At 41.0% G+C, this 11,968-nt stretch overlaps 1 protein-coding gene across 1 annotated transcript; it reads left to right on the top strand.

Annotated features, from left to right (window-relative positions):
• The first annotated feature begins 424 nt into the window (after window positions 1-424).
• ZFP64 (ZFP64 zinc finger protein) lies at window positions 425-10,118 on the top strand. Its single transcript, XM_084296563.1, has 6 exons — window positions 425-554; window positions 922-1,161; window positions 2,464-2,625; window positions 3,836-3,898; window positions 4,514-4,765; window positions 8,671-10,118. The coding sequence occupies exons 1-6, from the start codon at window positions 500-502 to the stop codon at window positions 9,969-9,971; spliced, it is 2,073 nt and encodes a 690-aa protein (XP_084152689.1). The 5' UTR covers window positions 425-499; the 3' UTR covers window positions 9,972-10,118.
• Window positions 10,119-11,968: the final 1,850 nt, after the last annotated feature.

The raw sequence follows: 11,968 nt of genomic DNA, 5'->3' as shown, positions 1-11,968 counted from the left end.
AGCTGTAATTCTAGCACCTGTCCTGGCTCATTTCAAAATTCAAGTTTCCAAATTCACACACGCCCTGCCAGACACAGAAAAGCCTGGCTCAGGACAACGGCCTCGTCAGGAGGTAGGGCTGGCTCACACAAGCTACCTCTGCCTCACAGACACAGCTGTGCAGCGCAGCCACCTCAGCACCACGGCTTCACTGGCGGCTTCATCAGGGCACGGAGCCCGGGCTCATGAGGCCAATGCGGGCCGTTACGGGGAGCAGGAACGGTCGGGCTGAAGAAAAGCCCGAGGAGCCGAGCATGGCGGTATTATGAGGGGGTGACATGGCGGAGCCCTGAGCGCGGCGGCAGGTGAGGGCAGCCGCAGCCTCGCCGCCTCCACTGAGCATGCTCGGCCCCTCCACATCCGCCGCCGCTCGGCCGCCGAGAAGCGCGGGGGGAAGGTTCCCCGCCGGTAATAAGGCCCTTGCAGGTGGCGGAGGCGGCGTGCGGGGCTCGCTGCCGCCATGAACCCCGGCGGCGGGGCGGGGGCGGCGCCGGCTTTCCCCGGCCCCGTGCAGTGTAAGTGGCGCAGCGCGCCGGGCGGGTTATGCGCGCTCCGGGGCCCGCGAGGCGGAAGCCGGCTCGAACCGGGGCCCGGCTACGCCCCGAAACCTGAGTAGCGCAAGAAGCGAGGCGGGAGCGGAGGAGCCCGGGAACATGGCTGGGGGGGAACCCGGGAATCTGGGTGAGCGCCCGGGGGCTGCGGGGCCCGGGCTGAGCCTGGGCGGGACCCCCCAGGGGGCCCGGGGCCTGCGGGGAACGTGGCCGCGGGCATGGGCATGGGCCGCAGCGGGCAGCTCCGCCCCTGGGGGCCACGGGCGCTCGGTGTCGGTCTCCTTAGAATCATAGAATCACAGAATCACTGCCCCTTCTGCTGCCGTTCCAGTTCCAGGAGGCACCACGGTGCTGGTGGAGCTCACCCCGGACATCCATATCTGTGGCATCTGCAAGCAGCAGTTCAACAACCTCGACGCCTTCGTCGCGCACAAGCAGAGCGGTTGCCAGCTCACAAGCGCGGCGGCTGGGGCCACCAGCACGGTCCAGTTTGTGTCAGAGGAAACGGTGCCCTCGACACAGGCACAAACCACGGCCAGGACCATCACCTCGGAGACCCAAACCATCACAGGTATCACAGTGCTTCAAAGCACTTGCTTGTGCAAAGCAACGTTACATTGCTCCCTGCACATGTGCCCCCATCACACTAAGGTGAACAAACTGGTCACACATTAGTTGTCACATCTGTGCAAAGGAAGGAAGAAAACGAGCGGTGTGCAGCCTCGGTGTGGCAACAGATACAAGTTCACTTACAACAACTCTAACGTTGTATAACCAAGTTGTGCAAACTAATTAAAATTGTCAATACTTAGGAAAAGTAATCAAATTGCTATGCATTTTATTTTTTAAGAGTGCTTTTGATGAGAAACAGACTCAGAATTGCTGTCGGGCTCTAATCCAGGCCCTTCTATGTGAGAACACTGCATTCCCTAACATTGCTCCCACAAGTAATTGGCAGAAAAAATATTACTCAAAATTTCTGTGTATGTGAAGGCTGAAGTAAGGTCCTGATCTTGCAAACATGTAAATAAAACTACAGTTTTGTTTAATGTATGAAGATTTGTCCTTCTGTATATTGTTTTGTTTTACCTTGGTGTGGGATTTTACTAAAATTCGAATTACTCGATTTTTAAAGTTGTACAGATAGATTAGGACAGCAAGTCTGAAAGAGTAGTGAAGCAAAATGAATTCAGGGCTTGCTTCCAGGAATTTTTGTATTATAATCCCTCAACTCAGTGTGGGTTTTGGATGAGTCACTCTTGTGCTTCATATTTGCTCGTCTTTAAAATGAGGGCAATTACATCCTTCTGCCCTTTTGGGGTGTAACATTTAATTGATTTAAAAGCTGCGACTTTGCCTGACAAAGTTTTACCCGTTATGAGTAATAGTTAAAAACAGTATTGTTGAAAGAGGCTGAACTCTTTAATTCTTTTTTAATTTATTTACATGATGCCTTTTTGACAATATTAGCCATATTTTTTTTTTTCTTTCCTTTGAGCTGTAGCACAGCCAGTGTTGAAAACCAAAGAGAACTTTATTAATGGAAGACCTGGACAGGCTTCAGAAGCAGAATGTTTTAACAGTGCAGTCAGATAGTATTCAAACAGGGAGACAAGTGGGCCTGTGTAGGGTCATATGAAGCTCAGCATGGCTCATGTGGTCTTTACAGAGTTTTCATCTGATAGCAGGATAGCAAGGGAGAGAAATGCCTTTCTTTTTCCAACTCCCCCATATTAATAAGAAGCCAGGAAGAAAAATCTTGCTGGAAAAGAAAACAGAGTAAAGGAGTAGTTAATGAGATGGAAAGTAATTAGAAAGGTTTTACTGACTAGACAAGCTAATGTTATCAAACTGAACTATTTTATGTGTTTAGTTTCTGCACCAGAGTTTGTTTTTGAACATGGCTATCAAACGTACCTGCCTAGCGAGAGCAGTGAGCCTCCAACTGCTGCTATTGTCTCTACACCACCAAAAGCACGTTCAAGAAAATCGACTTCCTCACTTACACAGAAGAAACTAAACTGTTGCTATCCAGGTAAGATGTGGGTTATGTTGTCTTTGTTATAACATTGATAGGATTGGTATAGTTACATACAAAGTAGGTGTGTCTGTCTTAAGCACTTAAGATGCATGTAACTTGGAGGGCAGCCAACAAAGGGTGTAATATACTACCACTGACATCAGTAGTAGTTTTGCTATTGATTTTGCACGTCCTTAGACTTTGGTCCTATACAGTGACATACCCTAGTGATGCTCCAGTGGGTTTGCATATTGACATTGGCCTGTGCATACAGCCATTGCTGTTGAAGGGCAGAGTCTGGTTTCCTTTTTGCCAGCTGCTATTATTGCATGCAAAAAATATTATATGTGCATTTTGCATTGTATGCTTTGTCTCTAATCAGTTAGCTTGTGTATAAAGATGTCCCTGCCCATGGCAGGGGGTTGGAACTAGATGACCTTTAAGGTCCCTTCTACCCAAACCATTCTATGATTCTATGATGATAGTTTGAACCAAAGTATGTGGAAACCTTAGTGAGTAAAAATCATTCAATATGCAGTAAATGTGTGGAGACAGCCATGTAGATGAGTAGCGATCATTAATGGGGACAGAAGTTACAGGCTCTTTTTTGCTAGCCTGCCTTCACTTGAAAGACACACTTAAAATGTGTGGCATTCATTTCTGCGCTTTAAACCTGTAACACTTTCTGTTTGGGCAGAATTCCTGAACGGTGGGCTGTTAACTAAGTTCCCAGTAGCACTAACTTGAAATCATATGTGGAATTAATTAGTTACCTCTGCATCCCTTGTGTATTTTAAAATGCATCTCAAATCCTAGGCAGAGAGTGCAGAGATTTTGTTTCAAAGCTGATAGAAAGACTTACAGAAAAAGGAAATGTAGAGGAGGAATTGTCTCCCTGGGGAAGCATTAGAAAACTAAAGTTCATAGGTAAGCCAGTTTTAAGCAGTTGTAAGGAAATGAGATGGGGAATTTGTTTTCTGTAAATAGTGAATTTTAAAGAAAATCTTATTGAGAAGAAACCTAATGCCCAGAATCATAGAATGGCTCGGGTTGGAAGGGACCTTAAAGATCATCTAGTTCCAACCCCCCTGCCACAGGTAGGGACGCCACCCACTATGTCAGGTTGCCCAGGGCCTCATCTAGTATCATAGTATATTGTTATTGTTGTTTTGTTAGATTTTCCATTAATTTAATGGTGTTCTTTTCTTAATTTTACTACTGTCAGGTTGCCAGTTCAAGACTTCCTATGGTATGAAGGATATGGAACGTCATCTGCGAACCCACACAGGTTTACATAGTTGCTATATTTTATTTTTGGTTGGTTTCCTTTCTGGCTTCCTGTTAAAGAGTTTTCCTACAAAATAACATCTACAGATAAATCAGATAAGTTATACACGTATGTGTATATACTGGAGTTTTAGTTCTTAGTGCCTAGGGAATTGCCTTGTTTGGTAAGCTATGGCGCAACTGGGCCATACCACTCACAGCTATGAAACATGAGCACTTTACATAGGTTAAGGCACTGTCAAACTTCGTAGATGCAGACCATGTGTTTATCAGGGTGCAGTGTGGCAGTGTGGCGGTGCGCAAAGTTAAGTTGCCTTTGATATCTAACAGTTATTTCAACAGTTCACGTGCTATCCCCCAAAACACTAATTCAGAGTTCTAAGGGGAGACAATTCCAAAAGTCTTCTCAACTTTCTGCACTTGCATTTGTAGCCTTCTGGAGCCTTAGCTGACTGGCTGTCAGCTGAAATCCTACATCCAGTTTCTGAAAACTAGCCACACTGGTATTTGAAAGTGTTCAGTGGTTTTTGTTTGCTTGTTTGTTATTTAGTAATATCTTTATGATACAAAAATTCTTCATGTATTGATGGTCTCCTGTTTGTGTTTTGTTTTTCAGGAGACAAGCCCCATAAATGTGATGTTTGTAACAAATGTTTTAGTCGCAAAGATAAGCTGAAGATGCACATGCGGTCCCATACCGGCGTGAAGCCTTACAAATGTAAACACTGTGACTATGCAGCTGCTGATAGCAGCAGTCTCAACAAGCACCAGCGCATTCACTCCAATGAGCGTCCTTTTAAATGCCAAATCTGTCCTTATGCAAGCCGCAACTCTAGTCAGCTAACTGTACACCTCAGATCCCACACAGGTGAGCTTATACCAAAATTCAGATCTGTAAAAGTTTGGAAGCCATTTGGAGGATTTTAAAAAGGTATACAGGGTGTTAAGATGCCAGGAAGTGCCTACCTGAATTCTCAGAAGCGTTTAGGCATCTGGCTTCTCTCAGTCTCTTGGGTATGTAATCTAGTAGGGCAAGACAGCTCTTCTGAAAACACCTAGAAGCAATTGGAAGACAGATCTGACTCTTGGTAGTTGTTCTTTTAAATTGACTTTGGAACTGCCTGTTAAGATGTTCTTAAACCAATAGAACCTAATGAATCAATAAATAATTAGATCCTTGAGAGTGTCCAGGGTCTTATCTGTGTTTCTCAAGTCTGGTCCACTATTTAAGAAACAATGAAGTTATTCTTGAACTTTGAAATTACAGTAAACTAGTTGTGTCATCAGAAACTTAAGATGTGTAATTTAATTTAAATCTCATTAGTAAACTTGCAAGTAATTAGCAACTTAAGTTGTACCTTTTTTGACCATTCTTTGTGTTGCCTTCCACGTTCAGGCTGATGGACATTAACGGGGGAGTATGATCAGTTGGAACTATATTTTTCCCATATCATATTTGTTCTGTGGATAAAACATTTTAGCCCCCAGGCTTATAAACATTGTATTGTTTTATACTTACACTGTTTGTTTGGTTTCCTTTTAATTAGACTTCTGACTTAGAGGTTGTTCCTATAAGAGTTTTGCCATAAAGATACTGCTCTACAGTTGTCTTTGTACAATTTTCTCTATAGGTTGCTTTTTCACCTACTCCAGGTATAGGTTTGTGTGTTGTCTTTTATATATTTGATTAGTTCTGTGAATTTTAGCTGCAAGGTGGTTATGGTTCATTGATTAATAGATTAGCTTTGAACCTAGCCTGCATCATCTGATTTGGAATTCAAGTACTAAACAACATTAGTTCAGATGTGTGCAAGATGGGATTTATTTCAAACAGATAAAAGAAATAAATCCCTTATGCATTGTGAAGGTGGGAGGGTTAAACCAATCTGTCTCTAGCAGAAGAGAATCTTTTATACTTCACAAGTCTGCTGTGATGGAACAGGCAGGATTATCAGGCAGTTGTTTTACAAGTTTCCCTCTTTCTGTTGCTATACAAGAAGATGTGGTGGTCAGTCAAAATAGTACAGGGTGTTATGAGAAGGTAGCTGTTAGTAAACACAACAGTTACAGAATATGGTGTTGAGTTTTCTACATGTAATGTAAGAGTGTGCGTATCTTTGCATTTATGAACATGGACAGGTATGCTCTGAATTTGGCTGTGGGACAACCTCTGGACGATGACACTCACGCATTCCCAGTACAGTTAGATTTTTGTTCCATTAAATATTGCAATAGTTGGAAAGGGGTTTTAGGCTGCCTTCTTTCTTTTTAGCAAATCGTTCTGTTACGTCTTAAGCAAACAAAGTTATGCTGAAATTCAAGCAAGGCTTTACTTTGCTCGTCCCTTCCATTTCTCTGAAATTAAATCCTCTTTTTGTTTTCAAAAAAAAGCTTTTTTGATTAACTGAAAGGAGGCACAAGACTCTAGACAGTAATCATTTCATCCTTTTTAGGTTAAAAAGCTGTTATGCACACAGCCAATTTTAGGATAAAAGTAAGACTGGTTTCTAGAATACATTCCTTACTACAATAAAATTAGTCATTCTGTAGGAGGTGAATGTAATTTACATTGCTCAGAGTCGCATCATCTACATGACGTTACTTGAACTAGTCATCTGAAGAGCTGTTTCCTATTAATTTGAGTAGAAATACTATTAAAATTGTTAATTTTAATTCCAGGATCAGACACTCTTTTTTTGTTTGATTCTGTCAGCGTTAATAATAAATGAATAGAAATGTAAAGAAACAAGTAATAAACCACTCTTAAAGTAAACAGAATGTTCATTGCTCTATTCAATAAAATTACTAATTCTTTTTCTTACTGTGCTATGCAGTATGTGAAAATTAAGCCATTGAAATACATACAATGCCTTCATCAGTGAAGTAGATAAAAATTTCATGGCAGAGTATGCAGCTGCGACTGTAAAATAAACCAGATGAGCAAACAGTGCATCTTCATTAATAAAAATGTGTTTAATATAGATAATACACTATGTATCTCAATTATTAAACAGAGACATGGATTAGCACAGTAGGCCACAACTTGATATGAAAAATATGCAGCTAAACCTGTTACATATGTAGCTGGATAAGCAAATTATGCAAAACTATACAGCTATTGTCATAGCTGTAAGTATTGTATGAAATATTAACTTTTAAAATAGCTATTTGTGGTTTTCTTAAAGAAGAAAAAGCTTGTTAAACAAATATACTCTTTCTCCTCCCTCCACCAAGCATGTCTTAGCACTTAGGAGCACAATTCTTCTCTTTCAAAATAAGTCTTTTAAACTTTATGCTCAAGTAGTTTAGAAAACTATGTATTTTTACCTTAAAGAAAAAGGTAAAGAATGTTTTTCAATAGGATTGGCCTGTTTGCTCTAGATCTTTTTCAATGACTTCAGAAAAGAGTCCTTTTTTTATGCTGTAATTGACTGTATGGATTGATGGATGTACAGCTTATTTTGACCATACATATGACACAAGCCCGCAAATAAAGAAAATGCAAAACAGTGGCTTAGATTCAGGCTGTTCAAATGGTTATCTGTGTAGGTGGCTTGACATAAACAGACTACTAACGATCTTACAGATGAGTACGTTAATTTTTCATGCTTTAGCAGTTAAGAATTTGACCTAACTTTCAGTTAAATAGATTTTGGGTCAGGATTGCTCTCATAAAAATTATGCATTTATGAATATTTTATGTATCTGTTTGCATGAATGTGAACTGATACTGCATGAATACAAACAGATACTAGATTTTCTTGAATCTGTAGTATATTATTAGGTATGATGCAAGTATCTCGGTTGCTGTAATGCTGGAAAAACAAAAGCTGCATGTTATTTCTCTGTATAAACACATTTCCCTGGAGTCACTGTGGTGGTTTTACTCATGCATACTTGCATGCATGTTTCATTAGTCAGCCATTTCTATCTTGCAGTTGCATTTACATATCTCTGATTCTTCTGTTTCTATACAACTGCAGTACTGCCGTGGTTTGGCAGCCACCTGACACTCAAGATATGGACTTCTGTCCGTACAACTCCCCATGTTCTGGACAAAAGTTTTCACTACTCTTTCTATGCCAGCAATAGCATTTGTGCTGCACCACATGAGCCAGGGGAAGGAATTAACCAGGCCTGAAAGTAAACCAGGCCAGCTTTTCTTGTCAGCTAATTTAACTCACCATGTGAATAAATGTCACTACAAGAAAGGCAATAAGGACTGTATGGTTGAGCAGTGAGGTTGTTGCCCATTACTTGCCTGTTTCTGCAGTAGCCTGAAACTTACCTAGGCTTAAAGTTAACTTAGGAATCTCACTTTAAATCTTGTACTGTAGACCTGAGACGTGTATGTGATTCTGTTGATTTCTTAGACTTTAAAAATATAGCAGCTGTTAGTGTTTATTTTAATGAATTTTAAATGCTGGTTGAGGCATACCGTTGCCAAAGGGGGACAAATGAGAAAGAAACTCCAGTTGCTTTTTGTGAGCACACTGTACAGTTTTACAAAGTGAACTAGAAATTAAGAACATCTAAATATGGAAAGAAAAAAAAAACTATAGGTGTGGGCAGGCATTCTCTTTGAAAGTCAGCACACAGATACGTTAGAACAGGTGATAAATACTGTGCCTCTGCATGTTCTAAATACCTGTAAACTCCCAACATATTTTCAACAAGTTGGCTGTGCATGTTTCACTATGGGCTTTTGTCTCCCCAGAAATAAAATGGATCTTGGTGTCTCATCTCTAATTGAAATGTGCTTTTTGTTGACAGGAGATGCTCCTTTCCAGTGTCAGATGTGTCCTGCTAAATTTAAAATCAACTCAGACTTGAAGAGGCACATGCGTGTGCATTCTGGTGAGAAACCTTACAAATGTGAGTTCTGTGAGGTCCGGTGCGCCATGAAAGGAAACTTAAAATCACACATTCGTATCAAACACAGCATGGAAAATACGCTGAAGTGTCCAGAGTGTGAGTTTCAGTGTGGAAACAAAACAAGCCTTCGACACCACATAAGAACTCATCAGCCTGAGCAGCCAGTGAAGTGCTCGGAGTGCAACTACTCTTGTTCCAACAAGGCAGCTCTGAAAGTGCATGAGCGAATTCACTGCAAAGATCGTCCTTTCAAATGTGAATTCTGCAGCTTTGATACCAAGCAGCGGAGCAACCTGACTACTCATGTGAGGAAAGCTCATGGAGACAAAGTCAAGACCAAGAAGCAAACTGTGGAGAAGAAGGAAGGAGATAGGCCAAAGCAAGGTGGCTCTAGGCAAGTTGCCAAATTAGATGCTAAGAAGGCATTTAAGTGTGATTTGTGTGATGCTTCCTTTGTCCGAGAAGACTCTCTTAGGAGTCATAAGAAGCAGCACAGTATGTACAGTGGATCTAAAAATAATGAGGTGGCTGTTCTACAGCTCCAGATGGATCCCAGTCGACAGACCAGTGCCCCGATTACTGTCAGTCACCTCCAGGTCCCAATTCAGGCTGCTCAGGTTTCTCCATACAATGAGGGAAGGGTCAAGATCATTGTGGGTCACCAGGTCCCTCAGAATAACAGCATAGTTCAGGCTGCATCGGTGAATGTTGTGCCCCCCACACTAATCAGCCAGAATCAGGAAGATCTCTCAGCCAACAGCCGCTTGCAGCTGCTGGGCCAAGTCAGTTTGCTGGCACCACCTCCACCTCCAATATCACAAAGCGAAGCAGTGCCTGTGGCACAATCAGCAGTTCTTCTGACAACCCATGACCAAACTGATGGAAGTGCTTTACATCAAACTCTGATTCCTGCTGCACCTGTCAGCAGTCATGAGGCTTCAGCAAACCAAGCTTTCATCACCAGCTCTGGAATCAGCTGCTCTGACTTAGAAGGCCTTAATGCTTTGATACAAGAAGGAGCAACAGAAGTGACTGTGGTTAGTGATGGAGGTCAGAGTATCACAGTGTCCACTTCAGCTCCCCCTCCTCCTATCTTCTCCTCATCTTCTCACACAGAAGCCCCTAAGCAGACCTACTCCATCATTCAAAGTGGAGCGCACACAGCTTTGCTTTGTCCAGCAGACTCAATACCAGATTAGTCACAAAGTAACTAACAAATTTCAGCCTCGGAGGCACTGGTGATTTCAGCAGAAATGCATAGAACATAGGTGAATACAGAATTTGTCCCACAAAGCCAAATATCTTCCACATATGCATTCTGCTTGTGTCTGTACATGGAAACATACACCTTGTACGTGGCAAAGAGGTTGTGTATATTTGTGCTTCTTTTGAAATCAGAGGCTATGTTCTTCATAAAATCTGAGCATCAAAGCAACTATTGAAAGCTTTGCCAAGTAGTATGCTTCCTGGACTAGGATTCTTGCGTTGTGCTGGCAAAAATAAGAAAACCTCACCTTATGATGAACTATCTTCACCGCAGACTTTCATGTATACACAAAAGACAACAGTCCAAGCCATTCCAAGCTGTATTTTTAAGTGAGGTCTGTTTTGATTACATGCTATGTATGGATTAACTGAACCTGGCTGGTTGTAGACATTTCTTATAGATCAATAATGGAGCCCTTCTGAAGGTCATGGGACCTGTTGCTTAATATTAGTAGAAGTGGGTAGCATGTGACATTTGATCTGGTAATGCTGATGCAGAAGACCAAGTGGTGGTTTTTAGAAGACAAAATAATTTGTCCATCAGTAATAACGAAGTTTGTTAGCAAGAACACTATTAAAAAATATGTATATGGCACAGTGATCTGTGTCAGAGGCACCTGTGTTTTAAAAATCAAAACAACCACAAATATATTTTTTACAAACACTACTTAAATTTTGTTTTTATTTTGATGTTGCTTGGGTGGAAAAAGTCCATTCCATTTTAGTGCTTTTCTTTTCAAGTTAAAGGGGAAAAAAGGAAAGATTGAATTCATTCAATTAAAAATAATAATTAAAAAAAAGATTCTAATCTGAGGTTTGCAACACCAGCATTAACTCAGATTGGATCATGAGATAGACACACACATCATTTACTGCTAAATTAATGAATGAATGCTGGGCTGTATTTTTATACAGTATTATAGTCCTATCTGATGAGTATTCCTGTAATGGTAGCTATTAATAACATCACTACTCTACTATCTAGTTGAAAAACAGAATGTGTAGCTTGAGAAAATTGACAGCTCTATGGGTCCCTGGATCTGTAAAAATGAGTGATCATTCACAGCCAGACTGCATCCCAAGGACAGTTGTTAATACTTGTGAAGTCTGGAAAGAGACTTATCAAAACCAGCTCTGAGATTCTATCTTGGGGAATCAAAATCAAGTTAAATTTCACAGTATTTGCTAGTGGAAGACATTGAATGATAGCTTTACGTGCTTGGAAAACTTACAGAGAAGATTATATAACTAGGGCCACTTTCTGAATAGACCTTGTATTTGAATTTTATTTTTTAGCTTTTACAGACTTTATTTTGCATATCTGGCGGTGTTCCCCACCACTTCTTTATGTGTGGTATGCACTTTTATGTACAGTGTAAGGCTTTCTGCTTTACAATATGTCCAGGAAAATTCAATCATAACTTGCAAGCAAAAGTTATTCTTGAAAATGTGACCTTTGTTTTTTGTCGAAAGGTTGCTTAAATCTGAGTCTTCCAGTATCACTGACTTAATTATTTATGGGAAATAATATTTTTTTGGAGATCTATTCTGCCTTTCTAATTCTTGATTCAAAATTAATGTTCTTAAAAAAAAAAAAAAAATCCAAATAACCCGGGGTTTTAAAAAATCCGGGATTTGAACAGGCTGACAATGTGTCCTTCCACTTAGGGAGGTCAGAAAAGACCACACATCAGTTAGAAGGAGAAACGTGATGAATGCTTAATTAAAGAGGAAATATTAAATATTTATTTTGTAGTCCTATGCTGCATTGAAATGAGAAGTACAAGTTCTGAGTTCACCAACAGCTGCATTTCAGGGTATATTGTTCCCTGCCCTTGTTCTCCAACCCTTGTTCTCCAACTTTTCCTGTGGCACAGGTTCATCGCCTGTTGTTAATTGTCTCTTCCCTACAGATAACTGATTTCTGGAG

Source organism: Netta rufina (assembly GCF_964035555.1).
Source record: "Netta rufina genome assembly, chromosome: 16".
Classification (NCBI taxonomy): domain Eukaryota; kingdom Metazoa; phylum Chordata; class Aves; order Anseriformes; family Anatidae; genus Netta; species Netta rufina.
The sequence above is the reverse complement of the archived record's forward strand: the minus strand, read 5'-3'. Positions and strand labels throughout refer to the sequence as shown.